Source organism: Moschus berezovskii, chromosome 9 (assembly GCF_049115385.1).
Source record: "Moschus berezovskii isolate FMDL1 chromosome 9, NW_MosBer_1.0, whole genome shotgun sequence".
Classification (NCBI taxonomy): Eukaryota; Metazoa; Chordata; class Mammalia; order Artiodactyla; family Moschidae; genus Moschus; species Moschus berezovskii.
In genome coordinates, this window is record NC_142468.1 from 18,258,549 (window position 1) to 18,281,661 (window position 23,113).

General features: G+C 44.6%; 3 protein-coding genes across 5 annotated transcripts in view; 2 read left to right on the plus strand and 1 right to left on the minus strand.

Annotated features, from left to right (window-relative positions):
- MIDEAS (mitotic deacetylase associated SANT domain protein) overlaps positions 1–9,818 on the plus strand; it is a 69,001-nt gene extending 59,183 nt beyond the window's left edge. For 2 of the 3 annotated variants that reach the window (XM_055436481.2, XM_055436480.2), the window contains exons 9-13: positions 235–323; positions 2,580–2,729; positions 3,941–4,153; positions 5,692–5,888; positions 6,293–9,817. In XM_055436481.2, the coding sequence (XP_055292456.1) occupies positions 235–323; positions 2,580–2,729; positions 3,941–4,153; positions 5,692–5,888; positions 6,293–6,470 (827 nt within the window). In that variant the 3' untranslated portion in view covers positions 6,471–9,817. Of the gene's footprint in view, positions 1–234; positions 324–2,579; positions 2,730–3,940; positions 4,154–5,691; positions 5,889–6,292 lie in introns of all 3 variants that reach the window. The other variant, XM_055436482.2, reaches the window with a different exon arrangement.
- Positions 9,819–10,565: 747 nt separating this feature from the next.
- On the plus strand, positions 10,566–13,232 carry PNMA1 (PNMA family member 1). The gene has a single exon (XM_055436974.2). It carries the CDS (start codon positions 11,345–11,347, stop codon positions 12,404–12,406), a length of 1,062 nt encoding a protein of 353 aa, XP_055292949.1. The 5' UTR covers positions 10,566–11,344; the 3' UTR covers positions 12,407–13,232.
- A 1,906-nt stretch (positions 13,233–15,138) lies between these two features.
- DNAL1 (dynein axonemal light chain 1) overlaps positions 15,139–23,113 on the minus strand; it is a 44,380-nt gene continuing 36,405 nt past the window's right edge. The window contains exon 8 of the mRNA XM_055436562.2: positions 15,139–20,588. Coding sequence (XP_055292537.1) covers positions 20,548–20,588 — 41 coding nt within the window. The 3' untranslated portion in view covers positions 15,139–20,547. The remainder of the gene's footprint in view (positions 20,589–23,113) is intronic.

Here is a 23,113-nt window from a genome sequence, read left to right on the forward strand (position 1 = left end):
GAGGTGGCTTCTATTATTAGATCCCATTTCACACTTTCACAAGTGGGGAAAGTGAGGCTCAGAGGCTAAGCAGCATGGCTAGTAAGTGACAGAAGCAGGACGTGCAGCCAGCTCTAAGTACCTGCAGAGACGGTGGGTGGACGATCTCATGCTTTCCCGCTGCTCAGAACAGCCCCCCGCAGTGCTCCCAGGCCCACCCCACCCTCCTACCGCGGCTTCCTCCTTGCCCTACAGGCTCCGACCAGTGGAAGATGGCTGAGAGGAAGCTGTTCAACAAAGGCATTGCCATCTACAAGAAGGATTTCTTTCTGGTGCAGAAACTGGTGAGCTGGGGCTCTGTTTCAGGGGCAAGAGAAGGGCAGGAGCCTCCTGCAGGATTTGGGGGCTCCCTCTGCTAAAGAATCTGCCTGCAATGCAGGAGACCAGGATTCGATCCCTGGGTGGGAAGATCCCCTGGAGAAGGAAATGGCAACCCACTCCAGTATTCTTGCCTGGAGAATCCCCATGGACAGAGGAGCTTGGCAGGCTACAGTCCATGGGGTCACAGGAGTCGGACACGACTTAGTGACTAAACCACCACCACCATCTGCTGGGGGAGGAGCAGCCTGCAATTACTTCCCAAGCCCTCTTAAAAAACAGTTAGGTCAATGCCACTTAGTAGCTTTAGAGACATTTTTTTAAACAAACAAGAAGGCATATGATCAGGCCTTTTCTCCCCCTTGGTTCCAAGCCCCTTCCCTCATCTTAGGGTAGTGTAGCCATACCCTGAAGTCTCACTGCAGAGTGGCCTCGGTGGGCACCAGACCCAGTAGCACCAAACTTAAAATAGTGACTTGCCTAAGGGGAAAGAGGAAGAGGAGGAGGGCTGCAGGCAGAGGAGAGCCGTCCTGAGGCGCTGGAGTACTTCAAAGGCCGCAGTTAGTATGTGGGAGGAGAGGTCACCCTGAGAGCAGGGGCACTGAGAGTGCCAAGTGACTGGGGGGCCTCTGCCCACTTCCTGCCAGGCTGGGGCGGCCACAGGCTTCCTTCCAGGAACTCAGCTGACGGACTAGAGGCGACCCGGGCCTAATTTTTCCAGATTTCTCTTGTCCTCCCCACCCCGTGTTCTTTGGGGAGAGTGTTCTGCTAATTTGAGGACTTGCGCCTTCCCACCAGCTCTGTGTCACAAAGCCTGAGACAGCTGAGGAAAGACTGCTTCCCAGAGTGTGCTCTTTCCTCTTGGGATTGTAGGTTGTGCCAGGGACGCCCTGGGGCCTGGACCAAGTGCTGACGAGTTCTCCCCCAAGGGCCCTATCGTGAGGACAGTCGTTTGCTGGGCTCCCTGACTGGGCAGTATTGCTGGGAAAGGCATGCCTGGGAAGCTGACTGAGGCGCCCCTAATGCCTTAATGAAAAGAACAGACCATTAGGGAGGCAGACAGATGATCAGAGATAGTAAAAGTGTAAACAGGATCTAATTAATGAATCTGTGACTTGCCTGTTCCTGGGAGATGAGTCATGTCTTTTCGCTGCTTATGCAAGAGGGCCCTCACTGACCCCTTGGGCTCTGTGAGCAGAACCCCCCAGTTCCCAGTGCAGCCCAGCAACTGGCCGAGCTGTCTGAAAGCCTGGGGAGAAAGGGGAGAATCAAGAGAAAACACTCTGCTCTGGGTGACGGGGGTGGGGGAAGTAGTCCAGAAGCCAAACCCAGTGGCCGAAGGGATTTGTGAAACAGGAGGGCTGGGGTTTTAGAGCTTGGGAGGATCATTTGGTCTCACCCCACTCACTACCTACCAAGAGACTTGCCTCAGGCCACACAGCCATCCAGTGGCAGCGTTAGAACAGGACAACCTCCTGCTTCCTCTGCAGGTTTTCCAGGGCTTTCGTGTTAGTCTCCCCCGAGTTCCTCCCCGACATCAGGGAGTTTGACAGTTCTGTTTCCACTGCTCCCTGAAGAAGAATGAAATTGTATGCCTGGATTAATGTAGAGAGTCCGTGTTACTGGGCCTAGCCTGGCTTTGAATGTGAATGGTGCCCAGACTTTTTCCCCTTTAACTTTATATTTTGAGAAATCTCAAGCTTACAGAAAAATGGAAAGAACAGTATGATGACCAGCCATATATCTGTCAGATTTACCAGTTGTTAACATTTGCTACACTTGTTCTCTCTCTGTGTCCATAGATAAACTCACATACACATGTGTTCTCTGTTTTAACTGATCATTAAAAGTTACAGCATGACCTAAATATTTCCTGAAACAAAGGTATTCTCCTGCAAAACCAAAGTACCATTATCACACCCAAGAAATTTAAACTGACATAATAATACTCTCTAATACGTAATCCGTATTCAAATCTCCCCAGTGGCTCCATCTTGTCCTTTTTTAGCTTTACGTAAAAAAAATGGTAAAGTGTTGGTTAATTCACCTGGTCAGTGGTTTGTGCACAGCAGACATTGGAGACATGCTTGTATTTCCTGGGTTTACTGGATTTAGTGTTTACTAAAGTTAAAGGGGGCCATGTAGGAATGAGAAAGGCTGTAGCGCCACCAGGCAGGTGAGCTGAACCGGGAACTCTGACCTCAGTTTTGGCTTCAAACCAGATCCAGACCAAGACCGTGGCCCAGTGTGTGGAGTTCTACTACACCTACAAGAAGCAGGTGAAGATTGGCCGCAATGGGACGCTGACCTTCGGGGATGTGGATACGAGTGATGAAAAGTCAGCCCAGGAAGAGGTGGAAGTGGATATTAAGGTGACTCCCTTCCTAGCTTCAGCTGCTTAGGCTGAGCTGGGAGCCTGAGCCCAAGCTCTCCAGGACTCCCTGGAGGGGAGAGAGAGGAAGGCAGTGCCCCTGACAGCCCAGGGAGTTGATGTCCTAGGCCCTGGTCCTGGCCCTTTGGATTGCCCTCTCTACCTGCCAGTGTCATTGTAATGATACACCATGTTGATGCAGAACACTGGGGATGTCGCCCACAGTGTTCGTGCCAGCATCAGTTTGTTGTCCTCTCATAGCAGACTTCTAACACCGTTCCCTCAACTTTTATCATTCCTGTGTCGCCTTTATGAATTCTGCTATCTCTGCATCCTGCCACAGGTCACCATTAATACTTTTGTCATGTCCACACACCACTTGTGCTATTACTTATTTTTCTTAAATCAACTCCAAAGGGAAGCTTTATATCACAATCATAAATAGAAAACCAGTGCTCTTTGTCACAGAAGATACTGGTAAAAATATTTATATATATGAAAACCAAACAATGTTATGACATTCTGGCCAGGTGTTACCACCTGCCAAACCTCTGAGATGAGGCATGACCTCTCCTTGTTAAGTCTAAAGAAGTATAAAGGACACATTAACGCCAATTTGAGGCTTTGTCCTTGACATAATCGGGGTTGAAAGAGAACTGAAAAGAGAATGTTATTCAATTCTGTGAAAAGAGAATGTTATTTAGTCCTGTGTCCGTGTGTCCACCTAATATCTATCATCTTGGGGTCACAAGTCCACACTTGGTGACATGCTGCCTTAAGACAGGGAGTGATTTAGTTCCCATTTTTGCAGATGGGAAGAGGGCAGAGAGATAGAAAACATTACAGAGATAGTTTAGAATGGAGCTCAAAGCAGCTGCCTGGCCCCACCAGGCCACCCTACCCCAAGAATCCGTCTTGGATATACCCAAGAAGACAGGTGGCCTGTGGGGCGAAACGGGCAGGTTCCCTCCATGCTCCAGCCCCACCTCAAGTGCTTGGTCTCATTCTGAGGGCTCCCAGGCCCTCAAGCCTCTCCTCGTACAGGCAGACTAGCTGTGGAAGGGTGCAGGGTCATAGCACAGGAGGCTGTGCTGGGCCAAGCAAGGCAGGCAGGACTAGCCGGGGCTGGTGAGCCCCTTGCTGGATCAGAATTAGTGTATATGACTGTTTGACCGCACTGTGGGCTCACTGCCCTGTTCTCGTCCCCCATAGACTTCCCAGAAGTTCCCAAGGGTGCCTCCTCCCAGAAGAGAGTCCCCAAATGAAGAGAGGCTAGAGCCCAAGAAGGAAGAAAAGGAGACCAGAAAGGAGGGGGAGGAGGAGATGCCAGAGACCCAGGACAAGGGGGAGCAGGAAGAGGGGCGAGAGCGAAGCCGGCGGGCAGCAGCTGTCAAAGCCACACAGACACTACAGGCCAATGAGTCGGTAAGTGTGGCCTTCCCTGGGGGAACCCAGGACCAAGGAGGACGGCTGGAGCTGGGCCTGGGGGGTGTGGGAGGGAGGGAAGAATAGGAACATGATGATGATTGTCATCATCGTGGCAGGAAGTGTACTATTTTATGCTGTTAACTCATTTAATCCTCATAAACCCAGGTAGTAGGTACTGTCATCATTCCCATTTTACAGATGAGGAGATTGAGGCCCAAAATAAGATAGCTAGTAGGCAGCCTGACTCCAGAATCTGCTACTAATTTTACACTATTCTGCTTCTGTATCTGAGACACAGAGGAAAGAGGCTTTGTGAAAATCCAGAAGGTGTGTGGGAGGGTTGGGAAGCACTCCTGACTTATAATTCAAACAGGGCTCCCCCTAAGAGAGCTGCGTCCTTGACAGAAGTATCTGAAATGGAGCTGAGACAATGAGAATAACAATAATGGTGCCCCATTCATGTCTGCAAAGTGCTTTCCTGTTCATCATCTCATTCATTCCTCATAATAACCCCATACTGTGTTGACGCCCACCTTGCAGATGGAGGAAACTGGGTTCAGAGATGCTAAGTGACTTGCCTGAGGTCCCACCCCAGGTCCTCCTAGTACAGTGTTTTGTCCACAACATCATAGGCTGAGAAGCAAGACCCACTGGCCAGAGTTGTTCCTGGCCCCCCAAGAGACAGAGAGAGGGCCCCCCCAAGAGACAGACCCATGGGAAGGCTCTGCTGGCAAACTAGTATGAGAGTCTTTGTTAGTTTAACTTGTATACTTACACACTTGCAGGGAACCCCGCTCCCAAACTGTAGACACAGTGGTTTGCTCCCTTCTGAGCCTTGGTAGCACTCCTCTAAGAGCTGTTCTCTGTATATACACTCCACTGAGTTCTGCTGAACTTTTATGAATGCTTTCCTATGGGGTTTGATCCAGTGCATGCACGTGTGGACTTCTAATGGCCATCTGGGTCTCCCGTATCCCAAGGTCCATGGTCGCATACCCTGAGCAGCACCTCTCCAGGTCTTCACCAGGTGTCTGTCCTGTGCTCTCTGTTATCTGCTTGGCATTTCCCATGGTGGCCTCTATTGTCATGAGCTAGCTGCCTGTGTGTCTGTCCCTTCAGACTGAGTTCTCTGGTGGCAGGGCCTTCTGTCCCCTCTATACCCTCTGAGTGACCTGGCATGTTACATAGATTTGAAGATCATTTATGGAATAATGTCACAGATGAAATACTGAAAATATGAAGCCATGTCATTAAGCAAGACCCCCATCAGATGCATCAGGAAGTCCTATCTTATAGATCTAGGGCTGTCCCACCAAATTACTGTACCAGCAATTTGTAAAAACGGAGCTAGTCAAAGTGGATTGAGCTTCCAAAAAGGCAGTGAGTGCCTTGTCACTGGAAAGATTCAAGAGGATGCTAGGGGACCATTCGGCAGGAGTACGTGATCTTTATGAGCCTGCTATTTGCTGATGTTCCAGAATTTGGGGTTCTCATTTCCCTAAATCTCTCACCTCTCCTTATTTGACCCTCTCCAGGCCAATGACATCCTCATCCTCCGAAGCCACGAGTCCAACGCCCCGGGATCTGCGGGTGGCCAGGCCTCAGAGAAGCCAAGGGAGGGTCCAGGAAAGTCACGAAGGGCACTACCTTTTTCGGAGAAGAAGAAAAAAACAGAGACTTTTAATAAGACCCAGAATCAGGAGAACACTTTCCCTTGTAAAAAATGTGGCAGGTAAGACGGCAGGCCCGGTCTCCACTGGTACATGGTCTCCACCGGTACCTGGCGGGTTGGCTGCGGTTGGGGGAGGGGTAGGCGGCCATTCCTAGGGAGAAGTAGGAGGAGTCACAGCTTGCGCCTCGTCTCCTGATTGGCTCAGGGGGTTTCCAGGGCAGTGACGTCCCCTGGCAGCTTTCCGAAGAGGAATGATGGCACTGAATCGGGAGCCAGTCGGTCTCTTTGTTGGAGGTGGGGCTAGGCCAAGTGGCTCCTGGCAAGCCAGAAGGGCCGGGGAGCCGACTGCAGACGCAGACAGGCAGACACACAGACACACACAGACACGTGCAAGTACTCTAGCCCGATGGTCCCAGAGGGGGGGAGACAGACCTCTGACTGGAGCCCCTCCTGTTCGGCTACAGGGTGTTTTTCAAGGTGAAGAGTCGCAGCGCCCACATGAAGAGCCACGCGGAGCAGGAGAAGAAGGCAGCTGCCCTGAGGCAGAAGGAGAAAGAGGCCGCGGCCGCTGCAGCTACTGCGGCCGCCTCCCCGCATCAGCCGGCCCTGCGGGAGGAGAGCGGTGCAGGCGAGAGAGGCTGACGCCTGGAGCTCCCGAGCCTGCGGAGGGAGAGATCGCGCGGACTTGTCTCTGCAAAACGAATACGACAATTCAATAAACGGCCCTTTTTATTTATAAAGGCCGCAGGAGCAGTGTAAAGGGCTGTAGGATCCAGTTCTCTTGCATTTGGTCTGTCGGAAGTTTTCCTCCCCGCTTTCCAGGAACTAGGAGAGTCCCTGCTCGCCGGGGCTGCCCCTGGGGAGGGGCCCCAGCGCCAGGATCGATCTTTGCCTCTCACGGACCTCCACCCGCCACGCAGCCGCTTCAGTCTTTGTTCCCCCTGCTCCCGTCGGTCACCATGGAGAGCAAAGCACAAGTGCGCCCCCTTGGCAGCATTCATCTCCCCCGCCCCAGGGGACCTGCCCAGGCCCTGCCCGCCCCAAGTCCCAGAAAGGATTCCCTGGGAAGGAGTGTGGTGGCCATCTCCGAGAGGGAGCTAAGCCTGGGCCTTGTGCCGGCTCCTGCACGACAATGTTCAGGCCGTGCTGCTCCGGTAACTGTGTCCTTAGAGAGGCCATCTCCTCCCCGGGAGGGAGGCTGCTAGAACGGGGCGGGAGGCAGGGAGAGAGACCAGGACTGGTACCCATTCCTGTCAGCCTGCCGAGGCGGGAAGATTTTCTCGGATGTTTGGGCAAGGAGCCAGTGCTCCTTGCATGCTCTCAGCCTGCTGAAGGGAAGGGACTGCACGGGATGGAATTTGCAGAGTTGCTCCAGGGCTAGGCCTGAGGGAGCTTCTGATGGGCCTTGGCTTTTCTGGTTTTCCCCCATTTTGCCAAATACCTTTAGGCCCTAGAGGCTGCTAAGGGAGCTTAGCCTAGGCCCAGCCTGCTCCTCCTTGGTGCAAGTTCCCTGCTTGCCTTTGTCCTGCCCTTGGCAGCTGCCACCTTAACCCCCCCCTACCTGGTCTAGCTGATATACACAGCTCAGCCCTCAGTCGTGCATGCTGGAGATTTCTGGATCCTTCCCTGGGAGGGGGAGGTCTCCTAGCCAGATTGGACAGGAGCCTTCATTCCTTGACTTGTATCATTTGGGAGCTATTTATTTATTCTTAATATTTAATTTTTAACATCCTCTCAGGGACCAGGGGCTTCCTTCTTTCCAGAGGCCCAAGTGCATTTATCCCAAAACAAGGCACCTTCTTGGCACCGCCCCCCCCCAACCTCCTATTTCCAAGACCCTAAAGTCCCTTGCCCGTTGCTCTGGAAGTTTTGCCAATAGGAATGATAGTAGCACTGAAAGCAGGTGGAAGGTGTCACCAAACCACAGACTAGCAGGGTGAAGGGAGATCAAAGGCAGTTCTTATTGCTGCCTCTTCTCCCTGCTGAACATTCAAGTTGCCTGAGGGGATTGGCTGGAAGCCAGAATTCTGGTTTTGTTTCTGGCTTGAATAAGCCATATTTGGCATGGAGTCACTAAAGTGAAAGGGCTAGAAGATTCAGGAGGCCCCTTCACTTGCCAGTCCCATAAGAGGGCTGAGTTATTTTTCTGATCTTTCTATTCAACTTTAGTTGTGTAAGAAGTTCCAAGTGAATGCAAGTATATGACAGGTCTACATGTTAGGAAGGAGCCAAAAAGTATTCATTCTGCTATTCTTCTGAGATAGCCTAAAGGCATCATATTGGTAGCTGGGAGTGGGGAGTTTTGTTCTAAACTATGCACTATCAGGTTTTGGGTTTTGTTTTTTGTTTTTGCATTCATTTCTGTATTAATATGGTTATACAGGAGCCCAGCTCTGGGAGTAACAAAATTCTCCTTCCTCCTCATCTCCTGATGACTACCTAGACCTCTCACTTCCCAGTAAGTTTCTTCCATAGGTTTCTACACGCTCAACAGCCCAAGATTGCAAAAATCTCCTATACCCTCCCAAAACAGGAAGGTAGCAAATTTAGGCTCTTTTCTAAATCACTTGTGTAATATGAGTGCCTTCGCAGCTTTGCCCCAAAGTGCTACTTACGTTCCCCAAGGTTTTTTTTTCTATTTAAACCACATTTAGTTTCAGGCCACTTTTTGGACATGTGGTAACAGAATCCTCCTTTGTCTGCAGTGATTTTCCTCTTCTAAGCTCACAGAGACAAAAGCAGGTGAATATAGATGGAGAAAATCAAGATGGTACCTCTCTGTGTTAACCCCACCCAACATCGTATTTTAGAAGGGTTTATGTTCCAGAATGAATTTATATCTAGAACGCAGTGTAAAAGGTGAAATGTTTAGCGAACAGATGCAGTTGTGGCTCGTGACCTGCCATAAAGTAGGTGCAGCCATAGAAGCTGGCATAGGTATATCCTTTATGGTGCTTTCTCCCTGTGAACATGTTTGGCTTGATTTTTTTTTCCTCTACTCAAAACTCTTTGCTTTAAGAAGTTAAATGATAAACACCTTCAGCTTTATAAGGTTTTCCCCACACCATCTCACATATCCATCTCTCAGCCTCCACCTACACGCAGCTAAGGGCATGAAACTAACCTAGTGCCTGTGTTCCAGACCATCTCTGAGGTCTCTTACCCACCCACGGAGACAGTGCTTCAGCACTGTCCTCCATGCCTTCAGCCGCCTCCCTCACAGCTAAGGTACACACCCACCCTTTCTGCTGCCCACTTCCACCCTGGCACAGAGGTCGTGTGCTGCTTATGTCTAAAGGGATCCCATATATTTAACTGCCTCAGTGACCTAACCTCTTTCTTCTCATGTGCCAGATGTTAAGATGAAGGAGGAATACAACACATATTCAAGCCTCAGCTATTTAAATGTTTTTACTGAGGCTCACTTTTCTTGGATGGTATTTATTACCAGACTGGCAAGCCTAACTTCTTAGGTTTACAGGAAGTATGCATATTTTTATAAAACAATTATATGTCCTCCCCATATTTTTGCTGTGTTAATATTTGCCTCTAACAATTTGCAGCTGTTTCACCTTTTCCTTATTTGTCTCTCAGTCGAAGGCCTTGTTGGAGGGGACAGAGCACAGGAACAGCCTTGACAGTCTGTAATTATTGTACAAATATTTTAATAGCATATAAATAAGTATATTCCTTTTATTTTGAAAAAAAAATCAGACACTGCCTTCTGTGTGTTTGCTGCCTGTGGCACCCTTTTTTAAAAAGACTGTTACATATTAAAATAGTGTACATATATATAAATATTACCTCTTTTGCTGTACAGTTGTGATAGACCAGACTGAAGATTTTATTTTTTGTGTGCTTTTTATATAAAAAAAATTAACACACTAAAGAAAATCTTGCTGATGTGATTGTAATGTACCTATGTAACTTATTTACTTTTGAATGTTCTTCTGTATCTTTAAACCTTTTATTAAATAAGGTTTTAAAAACTCATAGTTGAATGCTTTGTCCTTTAGGGGAGATTTTCACCATCTGGGATTGACGTAAATTGGCCTTGGTTTGCTTGCAAGGGATTACTTGAAATTTTTGAGCCATAAGCATCCTGTTTTATCAGCCTGTTGTCAATGATGCCAGGACAGGGAAAATAACACACTAGCGTTTGCCTGGCTACAAAGGTTACTTAATAGAAAGTTTAGAAGAAAAAGTCTCAACTCAGTATCTGACAGGAGAACACTGCACACTTCCAGAGTTTTAGTCTTACTGGGATGAAGTTCGCGGAGGGTTCACAGTTTGATCGATCGGCTGGTACTGCAACTGTTCTTGAACAGCAAACTCCGGGATTTAGTGATGGACAGGGAGACCTGGCGTGCTGCAGTCTATGGGGTCGCAAAGAGTCGGACATGACTGATGAGCGACTGAACTGAACTGGACTGGTTGAAGGAGCGACGTGAGTTAAGTCTTCCTTGACACTCATATCATCTTCAATTCACTCCAGAATTATATTAAACTTTTAAACACAGTGTTTTGTTTAAAAAGGAAAAAAAAAATCTGGAAAGTGTGGAAAAGGAAATGCGGCATCAGAGAACGCTCTGCGAGCCCCTTGCTGGCACCATGGCAACCGCAGGGAGCCGGAGCGCCTGGGTCTGGAGTCTTCCCGGCCGCCGTTGCCTTGGCTGCGCTCGCGCCGGCGTCGGCTGCGGGGGCGGGGCGAAAGCCACTCGCCGGCCGGCCCCGCCCCTCGCTGCCGCAGTAACGCCTGGGCTGGTGGCGGGTCAGCGAGGCCGGCAGCTTCTCTACGCCGCTCCGGGTCAGCTCGCCGCAGCCCACGCGCAGCCGCTGCGGCCTGCCTTCGCCGGTGCCGCCTCTAGCCTCGCTTGCGCCTCCTTCCCGCGCCTCGGCTGCTGGTGCTCAGGGTATCCGACTGTCCTCGCCGCCCAGACGGCTATACCTGCGCCAGCGAAGAAGCCGCTCTTGAGCTGGCCTCGCTGCGACCTCTGGACAGTCTCCCCCTGCAGGGGCGGCACAGTTCGCAGTCTGCAGAGGAGCGGCTCCTCGCGCGCCTAAAGGCCGAGATCTGACCGCGGAAGCCGGGTTAATGCCAGGAGGGGCAGCGGCGAGTGGCCGGCGCCTGGGCTGCGGAGAACGGGCGGCCACGCCCCGGGATCACACCCCGGCGGCTTCTTCAGAGTGCGGCGTCTCCTGCCTTCTCCGCCTGCCTTCCCTCCGGGCCTCTGCGCGGAGACGCGACACCCTGCCTGCAGGTGCGGGCCCGGGCCCGCGGACGCCGACCGGAGACACAAGATGGCGTTGGGCGCGTGACTGAGCATCCCCCAAGCTTCGCTCCGAGGACGGACGTTGGTGGGGGCAGTGAAAGGACGAGAGGCGGACTCTGGTGTCCTTTGTCAACTGTGATTGCGTGAAGCTTGACTCCCAGGGGCAAATTGCAGGGGCCAGTCTTAACTCGTATCTAACCCCCTGATAACCCAACTATCAGGGGCCCTTGATAGTTGGGGGAAATGGCGATGACACTGTTGGAAGACTGGTGTAGAGGGATGGATGTGAATTCCCAGAGAGCCCTGCTGGTCTGGGGGATCCCGGTGAACTGTGATGAGGCTGAAATTGAAGAGACCCTCCAGGCTGCGATGCCCCAGGTGCACTATCGAGTGCTTGGGAGGATGTTCTGGAGGGAAGAGAATGCCAAAGCAGCCTTGTTAGAGCTCAGTGGCACTGTGGATTACGCTGCCATCCCCAGGGAGATGCCCGGTAAAGGAGGGGTCTGGAAAGTAGTCTTTAAGCCTCCTACTTCCGACGCTGAATTTCTAGAAAGGTTGCATCTCTTCCTAGCCCGAGAGGGATGGACTGTGCAAGATGTTGCCCGTGTCCTTGGGTTTGAGAACCCCGCTCCGGCCCCAGGCCGAGATATGCCAGCAGAGATGCTAAACTATATTTTGGATAATGTTATTAAGCCTCTAATAGAGTCCATATGGTACAAGAAGCTGACGTTGTTCTCGGGGAGGGACATCCCGGGGCCTGGGGAGGAGACATTTGAGCCCTGGCTGGAGCACGCTAATGAGGTCATTGAGGAGTGGCAGGTGTCTGATATAGAAAAGAGGCGGCGGTTGATGGAGAGTCTTCGAGGCCCTGCCGCTGATGTCATCCGCATCCTCAAGACCAACAACCCAGATATTACCACCGCTGAATGCCTGAAGGCGCTTGAGCAGGTGTTTGGAAGCGTGGAGAGCTCCAGGGATGTGCAGGTCAGATTTCTGAACACTTATCAGAACCCGGGAGAAAAATTATCTGCTTATGTCATTCGTCTGGAGCCTCTGCTGCAGAAGGTGGTGGAGAAGGGAGCCATAGATAAAGAGAACGTGAACCAAGCCCGCCTGGAACAAGTCATTGCGGGGGCCAACCACAGCGGAGCCATCCGAAGGCAGCTATGGCTGACCGGTGCTGCGGAAGGGCCGGCCCCTAACCTCTTCCAGTTGCTTGTGCAGATCCGTGAGGAGGAGGCCAAGGAAGAGGAGGAGGCGGCTGAAGCTGCCCTCTTGCAGATAGGCCTGGAGGGGCACTTCTGAGTCCCGAGAAAACGGACTTTAGTGCAGACCTAGATCACAGCTCCAGCACCACAGTTCAAAAGCAAAGATCACAGCTGCTTTTCGTGTCTCTGTGCTGTCCTGCAGGTATGTTTCCTAGTAGTAAAGACTTAGCGTGGTTTTTCTGGGGTAAGTCAGGCCGGCATATTCGCGTTAACATTGGTAAAAGCTTGCAAGGGAGCACCGGACCTGCTGCAGTACAAGTGAGTCATGTCAGCCACAATGCCAGGGAAAGGCTTGGACAGTGCAAGTTGTCAGTTCTGCAAGCTGTCATCGTGGCATCATCATCAGCTGTGAAAACCATGGGAACTCGTGACACTTTCCAGAGGTAACTGAATGTGAAATTGCATATTCAGAAGTTTAGTGCAAGGCTTGGCTCACACAAGAAGTGTTGAGTAAAAATGTGAACTGTTGTTATTACTACTATTTTGATTAGTTTTTGTGTTTACTGTAAATTGTTCCTGATTTATATTAATGGAGAGAAATGTGAATTAGATATTATTCAACTTTACAGTGCAAATTTCTCATTTTTCATCTTTAAACATCTAGATCAGTTTAATTGAGATGTGTTCTGAGGCTGCAAAATGAGGTGTTAGAAATACTGTACTTACAGAGTTGTGTAAATCAAGTTTTCACTGAACAAGATAGGAATAGAACAGGGAGGTTAATATGAACCAGCTCAGTATCTATTACCCCATTTCAAATCTTTATCATTGAAGAGTAGTTTACCTTGTTCATGTTGGTTCTAAGTGTTCTAAATTTGAAGTTATCAAATACATGTTTATTAATAAAAATATTTTAAAAATTCTGTTGTCTTGTTTTTCTGACATGTATGAAAAATTCCAGTGTAATTAAGCTCTGTGATCTTCTTAGGAAGACTTTGCCATGTCACTGAAAAAAACCCTGAACCTCAGTTCTTTTACTTTAAGCTTTATATCATACTAGGTAATTTGAAGTTGCAGTACCTTTCAATATATTGTTTTTGCATATTTTCTACCAGACAAGTGTTTGAAGGCAAAATAGACATAACTAAATATTAACTTACTATAAAATGTTAGAAAATCCTGAAATGGAGTTTAGGAGGTTATCTAGCAATGCTTCCCCTACCCCTTTTAAATCTCACCCCCTCAACCCTTTTAAATCTTTTTTCAGCTGCAGGAATAATAACTCATCAACTTGTATAAAATTGATGGTTCAGTATCACAGCAGTCACTTATATCAAGAGGATATAAAAGAGAAATACAACTTAAAACATGTTTATTTGGTTCGAGATTCAGTGACTGAAGTTGTCCATCTTTTGAAATTATAGTAAATCCAGAAATGATTAATTGAACGTAAGAGTTCAGTGGAGTTTTCCCATAGTAACAAGGCTTTAAATTTATAGCTGGTCCGCGTAATGATCACAAGGTAAACTTATTTATAAAGGCTGATAATTGGTATATGGTGTATTTTATATTGGTATATTTTTCTGTACACTCATTCATGTCCTCACTTCCCATGTCTGTTCCTCCATCTTCCTTTCTTCTCTCAACACACACATCATATCTTTGACCCCCACAACACATTTGCAGACCTTAACTTACCTCCACAAGCATGTCTGCATTCCCCCTCTTCCCGACTCATAACTTCCTCCTCCACTCCCACAGGCTTGGCACTGGTAAGCACTCTCCTCACCTCTCACAATCCTGTCTTCACACATTCACTCCCAGCTTCTCACCAACACACCATCATAAACGTACTCCCTCTTCCCACCATACCCATATACACATATTACACTCATAACAAAAAGAAGTAATACGTTCTTCATGTTTTTTACCCAATATGGACATACTTTATCCGTATATAGGGATACACCATGTCTTTTCATGGCTGCAGAGTTGACTGCATTTTAGGAGGGAAGGTCTTCACTTAGGATTCTCTCACTATATAATAATTGCATATATCGACATTTACATACACACATACTAAGGCAATACATATATATGGCAGAAAACAATGTCAGAATTCTAGATGCTCACCCTTTATTCTAGAAAAGAGTGAACTGAAAATAACGTGCTATTTGTGATCTGAATTAAGGTTTTCTCTTTATAGGCTCAAAATCTGCTTCATAAAGGAGGACAACAGCAAGAAACATAGCCTCATAACCAAAGAACTGTGGAATAAAGAGAGAAACTGCACTATAGTCCCATCCTGTGACCAAAGTTATATTTGATAGCACAGAATATGTGCTGGGAAAATGTGTAATATTACTGCTATTGCTGGGTTCTTCCTGTTTCTTGTATATCAGAACAGAGCTGGCCAACACCAGGCCATTTCAGACAGCAAATCAAAGGCCTATCTGCCAAGCTTAACCTTGTACACTTCTGGAGATGAGGAAAGGACTAGCAATGGCCAAGTGCGGTAGTAACTTGCTGTCTCTGGAAGTGCTTCTTCCAGGATCTTAAGACATCTGAAATGGTGCTCAGAGAACTGGGTAAGATTTACAAACCTGAGAGAGGTGATGATTAGCATTGGTAGTAAACTACTGAAAAATAATTTTAGCACAAAGAAATGAGTCAACCCCCCTTCTTTTTGTCCCTCTCACTCACATACAAGCTGAGTGGAATGTTATCCAAAGACTGAACTTCTTTGGAACGGAATATCAATGAGAGTTCACATAATTGCTCTATATTAGTTAAAACTAATGGACAGTAACCAAAAAAGATACAAATAGATTTTTTTTATAAAATAACACAATTTATTACTGTTTTAAAACAAGTCTCACAAATTAACATTTGGAAACTCAACATTTCTAAATAATTTAACACAATAAGTTTAGTCATAAAGTCATGCTACAAAATTCCTGCATATAAAAGATTATTACCAAAGTATTAATACATGTTAAAATGTTCTTCAGAATGGAGTTGGTTCTAGAAGCCAAAGATTCTGGAATGATGCTCGTGACCATGACTGACACCCTGGGAGAAGGAGCTGCCTATATGTATATTCTCTACAGCTACCAAATCACTGGTCTTTTAATACTGATCCCCCTAGGCAATAGCCCCTCAGAGGCAGGTACCCTGCTGATCAAAAAAGCAAAGAACATCCCACCGTTGTAACATTAGCCACAACTTAATCTAGCCAACATCGAAATTAATTTTTTAAATCTAGATGTAGGAAAGATAACTCACAAAGTTTCCATTCTGAGTAGCAGAATTCTACTTAATAAATCCCCCCAGAGGGATGACTTCATGTATTAGACATGGAAGATGACACCAACTAGGGAAATAAGAAAATCCTGACTCTGATTATGTTGACACACAACTACTGCTCCGGTGGGCTCAGAACAATCGAGGATGAACTTTAATTCTCTAATATCCACATGCAGGCTAGGTATTTACCCATCTGCCCTTTGAGAGTACTTTTCACCAACATCCAGCTCATTTTAAAGTGCAAATCTACTGTAAAATAGCTTCCTCTCCCCCACCTCCTTGTTAAATTTGCTAGACCATAATTTGGTTGGCTGGTTCCTTCTAACCGGCCCAATATGGGAAATTAACTAGAATCCAGTTATGATTCCTCCAAATGTCAAGTGAAAATTTATCTTAGGTTAGAAAAAGGTAAGACTCAGTCTACTTGTTCATTTTCTTTCTTGTAGTTGCTGGTTGATAATAAGGCAGGAATGGACATGTAAATGATGCATTTCTAAAAGTTCAGTGATTTTTTAAAAAAAAACATACCCTTAATTTTTTTTTATTGCACTTACTTTATAGTTAAAAACACTCGTGCTAAAGTGAAGATAAAAGAATATGGTCAAGTTAGTTGTATCAGAAGCACCAGCTCTGCTGCACTGAGTTTGTTTTATATTCAGTTATTTACAGACATATTAAGCAGGCCAAATAAATAAAATGCATGCCAAAAGAACTGATTTCTGCTAAAGGATAACTTCCAATTTAACAGTTATTTTTCTCCCTTTGCCAATATTTACAATGTAAGGTCTTTATGAACAGACAATCAGATTGCAGTTTAGACAATCAGACTACTCATGATCGATGCTTTGACACTTCCCCCCAGTTTTTTTTTTTAAAGTTAGTCACTTAATCCAACCTTTCTAGGCCCTACGCATTTTCCATTTAGTCCTAAGAAAAATCCAGCTGGAAGATTCTGGGTCACATAGACAACTACCTTCAACTCAACTTACACATCACCAACTCTGAGGATAAGTTAACCGTTAAGATTCATTTCTTACTCCTCCTCATTCTACTTGAGGCCAACTGGTAAGAGGTATCAGAAGCGTCTATTCAAGTCAAAATTTCTCTTTCTACACAGGAACCACATTAACATGTCTTATACCACCTCTATTTGTGGAATAGATCCAGTAACCATACCAAGTTACTGGCCAATTATCATGACCAGACATTCTTCTGATCACATGCAAAATCAGTGTCTATGTCAGCTACTTTCATATATAATTACCAAATTTTATACAATATTTTTCTGTATTTAATGACTGCTACAGTCTACAAAATTTGTGCATTATTGGACAATGAATAAAGAATGAACACCTAAAGAATGATGATCCGTTTTCTAAAGTGTACTCAAAATGTTAAACTTCAGAGACAAAGCAAAATCTATCATAAAGTTGGATTCTGTTGATAGTAAGGAGAGGTAGGTTAACACTTATTGTCCTAAGATAAGTAAGGATGCTAAACAACAAAAGTAGAGACCCTGCTGAAAAACATAAGTTGAGCCTTCCAGCCCTGAGTTTCTAATGTTACATGAAAATTATTAAAAACAGCATTACAAGGAAACCACCAGTGACACTTTCCTTCCATCCATGATTATCAAATACATCACCTTCTCTGAAACAACTCAGGTAGCATATGACTACAGAATGAAAATAAATGGACCTTGGAAAAACGAATGTTGCTACAAAGCACTGGTTCTTAATCAGGGGCAAATTTGTTCCCACCCTTATGCCCCAGAGGACAGATGGCAATGTCTAGAGACACTTTGGTTGTCACAACTTGGGAGAGTGTTCTACTGGCATCTAGTGTGTAAAAGCCAGAGATGCTGCTAAACATCCCATACTAGAAGGAACAGCCAGCCATACCCTGCAACATTATCCAGCGTAAAATATTAACAGTGCCAGGTTGAGAAACTCTGGTTTAAAGGAACACACTCCTATTTACAAAACACAAAAATCTTTCAAAACCTGACTAGGTAATACAAACATAAGCTTAGAGTTAGGGAACATAGGAAAACTGAATTCCTCAGTAGGCTATAATAAAATTTCCTGTGAAAAATTAAAATACTGTACTGATTTCCTGGTAGCTCAGCTGGTAAAGAATCTGCCTGCAATGCAGGAGACCCTGGTTCAATCCCTGGATCAGGAAGATCCCCTGGAGAAGGGAACACCTACCCACTCCAGTATTCTGGCCTGGAGAATTCCAGGGACAGAGGAGCCTGGTGGGCTACAGTCCACAGTATCACAAAGAGTCGGACACTCTGACCAAGTGTGACAGACACTCGGTCAAAAACCGAGTGACCTTCACTTTTTACTTTCACTGATCCCATCACTACAGGAATAGAAGAAATTGAATGATCTTCTAAAATGGCATTATGCTTTAAACAAGGAACACAGAATCCATTTCAAGTAGGTCAAATATCTAATCTTAGAAGCATAAACCAAAGGCATTTACTATCAGCTAAATTTGCAGCAGTAAAGGATGACATAAAGAATTATTTGAAAGAATATTCTGAACTTCTTCATATACCTTATCTCTCATTTTCTAATGACATGAATTCTGGCTCTAATTCTAAGAAAAGGATTCACAGAAGTCATTCAAATATTTGTTGAGTGAAACTGAATTATAAATTGTGTGTGAAATGAACACAGAAAAGCACCTTATACTTTTCTGAGAACTGCTGCTGCTGCTGCTAAGTCACTTCAGTCATGTCTGACTCTGTGTGACCCCATAGATGGAAGCCCACCAGGCTCCCCCATCCCTGGGATTCTCCAGGCAAGAACACTGGAGTGGGTTGCCATTTCCTTCTCCAATGTGTGAAAGTGAAAAGTGAAAGTGAAGTCGCTCAGTCGTGTCCGACCCTCAGGCTCCTCCATCCATGGGATTTTCCAAGCAAGAGTACTGGAGTGGCTTGCCATTGCCTTCTCCGCTCTGAGAACTACCAGTGATTAAAAGACATTAAGAAACAAAGAGATAAAGTAATTAGCCTCCAATTAAAACTTTTTTTAAAAGAGGAGAAACAGAAAATTAGTTTCTATACTACAGAATTCAAAAAAATCAATCATCAACAGTGTAAGCCATTTTATAAATAAATTCAATCTGAAGTCATTCATTCATTTCCTATTATATTCACTTCCAGCGTAACTTTTGAAAATACATCCATGTATAGCAATATGGCTTTAAACTTACCTACTAGATGAAGTGCAAAGTACAAGAAAAGAAGATCGTCTTCCTTCTTAGTTTATGGGCCTTAGATATCACCAAGGGTAATTCTCATTGACTATGGTTTGGAAAAAAATACTCAAAGGCTCTGAATGTATAAGCCAGTCAGAGCAAAGATTTCTTCCTATCAAACTAAGGAAGAGCATAAGGAAGCTAAAAAAGTACTAGACTTTTATTTAGAATTGATTGTCAAAGCAGTGGTCCCTTTTGATCAGAGTCATTCAGAGAAATCATGTAGTTCCTACTAAACTAGCTGAAAACTTCTGAAAGCCAGGACTACTTTTGTTTCTTTGACTGGTTTTACACAAGTAAATGGGGAAATATTAATAGTCTCTGGTTGAGGGACTTTAGGCACAATTTGGCAGAGGGCCTCGACTTCTTTTTTGCAATCTATCCGTGATTCAGTCACGGCCTGCTATGGACTTCATCTGGATTGCTGACTACCATATCTTGCATTTTCCAAAAACAATTTTTCTTATATGATAAATTCTAAACTCTGCATCCAGTTATTGCTTTACAGTTCTGAGGTTAAATCACCTAGTATCCTTCACAGAAGAGGCAATCCTTAAAAATATTGCCATTTGCCTGGGATTCCATAATGAAACATCTCTTTTTCTTCCACAACCATTTACATAATTTATCTTTAGAGCTGTTTAAACATTTCTAAAAATATACTTTGAAATACTAAATTTGACTCACTGAAAGATACCAAATCCAGTCTTTTAAGTTCTTTACCTTTACAACAATTACTTCTTTCAATGTGACAGTCAAGAGACTGAAGTTATTAGGGCAAATTTTAAAAAATATGAATGGCCAACATTTAAGCTAGGAATTCAAATATAACTACTGCTTATATACATTTCCTTATCTAACAAATAAGGAACTATAAACCAAAAAAGTGTGCCTAAGATCAGGTCCACATGTGTAATAAGGCCAAAGTATTGGTCAAAGGAGTGATCATGACAGTCATTTTAACCACTGACCCGGATCACAGAACAATTGGCTGATTGTGTACAGGACTTGAGTGGACATGCAGGTCAACACAACGTAAATTCCAGTTGACAATGCACACACTTGTGGAACAAAAGATAAGTAAATACAACATGGGCTTATAAGGCCTCCAAGGTACTAATTTTTCCTTTTTTCACCCTAACTTTTCCAATTCAACTTTGGTGTCTTGATTCTAGGGCTGCTGCTGTATTTCTAAGAGGAACTCTTCCCGAACCAAAGGCATGACATATTTGTGCTTCTGAGTCATAAACAGATGGACCTTCAGGAAAGATGGCCTACAGATTCAATAGTTAAGTATTATATATTTAAATGTCTGGCCTAAAAAAATTCTAAACAAACTGAATAAAGCAACACATTTCTTTTGTTATTAAAAATGACTGGTCTATAAAGGTTTCAGTAGATGGGGCCACACAGTATGTAACTGGGACTGAAGACAAAAACTGAAAATGTATAGTTTCTAAAAAGAGAACTAGAATATATAAGGTTGGTGTTGTTGTGGGGGAGAAATACTGACCAGGTTTAAGAGAATAAAAGATAGGAATGAGAGGTTTGTTTTAAGAACCATTTGCCCCACACAGAATCTTTAAAATAAACAACTATACACAACTTATCTATTGTTCTTATGACATTTAAATAAGTTAACACAAAGTGGAAAATGTAGTGTTAGTTATCTTCTTCCTCATCTTCTTTAATTACTGGGGTACCTGGAATGAAAAAGAAAATTATTTCTGGTCATTCTCAAGAGATTGTGAAATTCTAAATGAAAATATTTTTCTGTAAACCTGAGGATGCTGTGAAGTGTGCCATAATAAAATGATATCACAAAATAACCTTTTAAATTTCAAGTTATCCAAAAAACCTCTAAGAAGAATTTCCAAGCTGATTAGATAATCATAAATATTCGGCTCCCCAAATAAAGAGCTGCAAATAAAACACCTACAGGTACCAGGCAGGAAAAAAAAAAAAGTTTGTACATTAAACACAAAGAAATACTCATTTTTCACAATAAAATATGCAATCCCAGTATTGCCAGAATCTGAATTTCCATGTTACTACCCCAGATATTAAACATTGAGGATAAATTGGAAAAAAATAAAAAGAACCAAGGAACAGAAAACAAAATACATTTTCAGCTCTCACTGGGCAAACCCATTTCTGAGCTCTGGCATTTGAAGCATGCCCATAATTTGACCTTACTCAACTATTCTGTCTTACCTCTATAATCAGTCACCCTCCACTCCAGATAAACTGATCAACTCAACTGTCTCCCAAACTTATCTTGCAAACCACTACACCTCTGGATTCCTGGTTAACAAAGTTCCTCCATTTTGGAATGGCCTTCTCAACACGCCTCCCATCTAAGCCCTAGCTTTAATTAAGAACCAACTCCAGTGCCTCTTCCTGTGTGATTCTTCCTTATGGCAATGAGCCGAGATTTACCTCTCTGTACTTCCCACAGCATGTGTTTGTGGGGGCTAGTGAATGTCTTGTTGAAATACACACACAAAGTACACAAATTGCAAGTATGCAGATTGATAAATGTACCCAAAATGGACATATCTGGTAACCAGTGCCCAGATTAGGAAGAGAACTTTATCAGAATCCCCCAAACTTCCTCAAGCCCCCTTCTAGTCACTGTCCCCCAACAGAAGTTATATTCTATCCTAATGTCTAGCACCACAGATTATTTTGCCTGATTTTGAAACTGGTATGAATAGAATGATACTGCATACACTTGGTGTTTGGCTTCTTTTGCTCAACAATATGTTTGTATCATTCATGTACATTGTGTGAAGTTATAGTTCATTCATTCTCATTGTTGTTTAATGTTCCATTGTACAAATATGTCGTAATTTATTTATCTATTGTTGGTGGGCATTTGGGTTGTTTCCAGTTTCCAGTTATTAAAATAGTGGTGCTATAAGCATTGTCATTCATGCCTTTTGGTAAACATCCACACTCTTTTCTTTTGGGTATGTAACTAGGAGAAAATTTGCTGGGTCATAAGGGGTGTGTATATAGTGCTTTTGTAGATAATGCTAGTTTTCCAAAGTTATACCAAGTTATGTTGCCATCCAGCAAGTTATGAGAGTTCCAATTGCTCCATTTTCTACTAACATTTGGTATAGTCCGTCTTTTTCATTTTAGCTCTTTAACATCTCTCAGTTTTTCTTACAAGCAACTGAAGAGGAGCAAAAATAGGCTTGTTAGCAGCTGTGGCCATGTATGTTCTCTCTCTCTGGTTTAAGGTAGACCAAGGTCATTCTTCCAGGGGCTCTTCATACTGGCCTGAAGTCAATACTTGGTCCAAAAGGCTAAATGTGGCATGGTCTATTCAGGGTCTACATAAGAGATTCTTTTCTATTTTTAATGGAAGGGATTCACTTTCTGTGCACAATCAGAAAGGAAGACAAATGATTTCAAATAGTTCTGGAGTCCAACCAAAGTTGAACATAAAAAGGCTAAAGTCCAAGACTCTAATATACCCTCTCTTTTCTGCTATTTTATTTTAAATTATGGACATTCTTTCATATAGGTACAATATAAATACTTCAAAGAATAACAGAACCAATTTTTATATACCCATCATCCAATTTAAGAAATAGAACATCACCAATACCTAAGAAACCTGTTTGCCTCTTCGTGTTTATTCCTATACCTCCCACAAGAGGCAGTGTACAGTTTTTGTTATTTTACCCTTCGATCTTAAGTAACCAGAGGGAAAAAAGGGAACATACTGCATGAATGGCTTCCTGAAAGGACCACTGGGAGGAGGAATGACCCAGAGAGGTCTGTGACTTTTATCATTTCTAGTTTTTAGATGACAAAAGAAGAAAGTTTGGTAAGGTGAATTATTAATCAGCAAAATGACAAAAAACTATTAAGTGGTGGAACTGGGACTTGAACCCATGGCAAAAAAGCTAGTAAGTGTGGAACTGGGACTTGAACCCAATCAGTCAAGGATTTTCCTTGACATTGTCACCTATCTTAGGTATTGAGTGCGTGTGCTCAGTCGCTCAGTTGTGTCCAACTCTTTGTGACCCCGTGGACTGTAGCCCGCCAGGCTCCTCTGTCCATGGAAATTTCCAGGCAAGAATACTGGAGTGGGTTGCCATTTCCTTCTCCAATTTTAGGTACTGGGAAACTAAAACTAGGGAGGAGAAGGAGAGAAAACACTACAATTTTGATCCAATTGTGACAAAGCAACTGTTTACCATTTATGTCTAAT

Excerpts from the sequence above, each read along its gene's own strand:
- PNMA1 (XM_055436974.2), top strand. The coding sequence starts at position 11,345 with ATGGCGATGACACTGTTGGAAGACTGGTGTAGAGGGATGGATGTGAAT.